Source organism: Equus quagga, chromosome 6 (genome assembly GCF_021613505.1).
Source record: "Equus quagga isolate Etosha38 chromosome 6, UCLA_HA_Equagga_1.0, whole genome shotgun sequence".
In the NCBI taxonomy this organism is placed as follows: Eukaryota; Metazoa; Chordata; class Mammalia; order Perissodactyla; family Equidae; genus Equus; species Equus quagga.
Window position 1 is genome coordinate 120986808 of NC_060272.1, and position 569 is coordinate 120987376.

General features: G+C 54.5%; 1 protein-coding gene across 1 annotated transcript; it reads right to left on the reverse strand.

The window, feature by feature from the left end:
* Positions 1-558, reverse strand: LOC124240591 (interferon alpha-2-like). The gene has a single exon (XM_046663665.1). The coding sequence runs from the start codon at positions 556-558 to the stop codon at positions 1-3; it is 558 nt and encodes a 185-aa protein (XP_046519621.1).
* Positions 559-569: the final 11 nt, after the last annotated feature.

Sequence of the window (569 nt, forward strand, 5' to 3'; positions counted from 1 at the left end):
TTATTGGCTGAGTTTTCCGGTGAGCTTGTTCATGAAGAGCAAGCACCTTCTGATTTCCACCCTGACGACCTCCCAGGCGCAGCCGCTGTAGTCTTTCTCTTTCAGATACAGACTGATTCTTTGGAAGTACCTCTTCACAGCCAGCGTGGAGTTCTCACTTCCCAGGGCTGACTGTTCCGCCTTCGTCTCCTTCCCCAAACATGTCTCCAGGTCATCCAGCTGCTGATAAAGGCCAAGGAGGAATTTGTCCAGGAGGGTCTCATCCCAAGCAGCACGGGAGCCAGTGGTGCTGAAGAGATGGAAGATGTGCTGGAGCATCTCATGCAGCACAGCTGTGGCTTGTGTCTTCCCAAGCTGGTCCCCATCCACAAGTATCTGAGGAAATCTGAAGTCAGCCCTGTCCTTCAGACACAACAGAGTGGAGATTCTCTCCATTTGACTCAGAAGTGTAATGGTTTCCTGATTGCCCTGTCTCAGATGCGGGTCACAGCCCAGAGGGCAGGCAGGGCAGGAGCCCAGCATCACCAGGGCCAGCAGCACAGAGACTGGGAGGGCCATTGGGCAGCTGG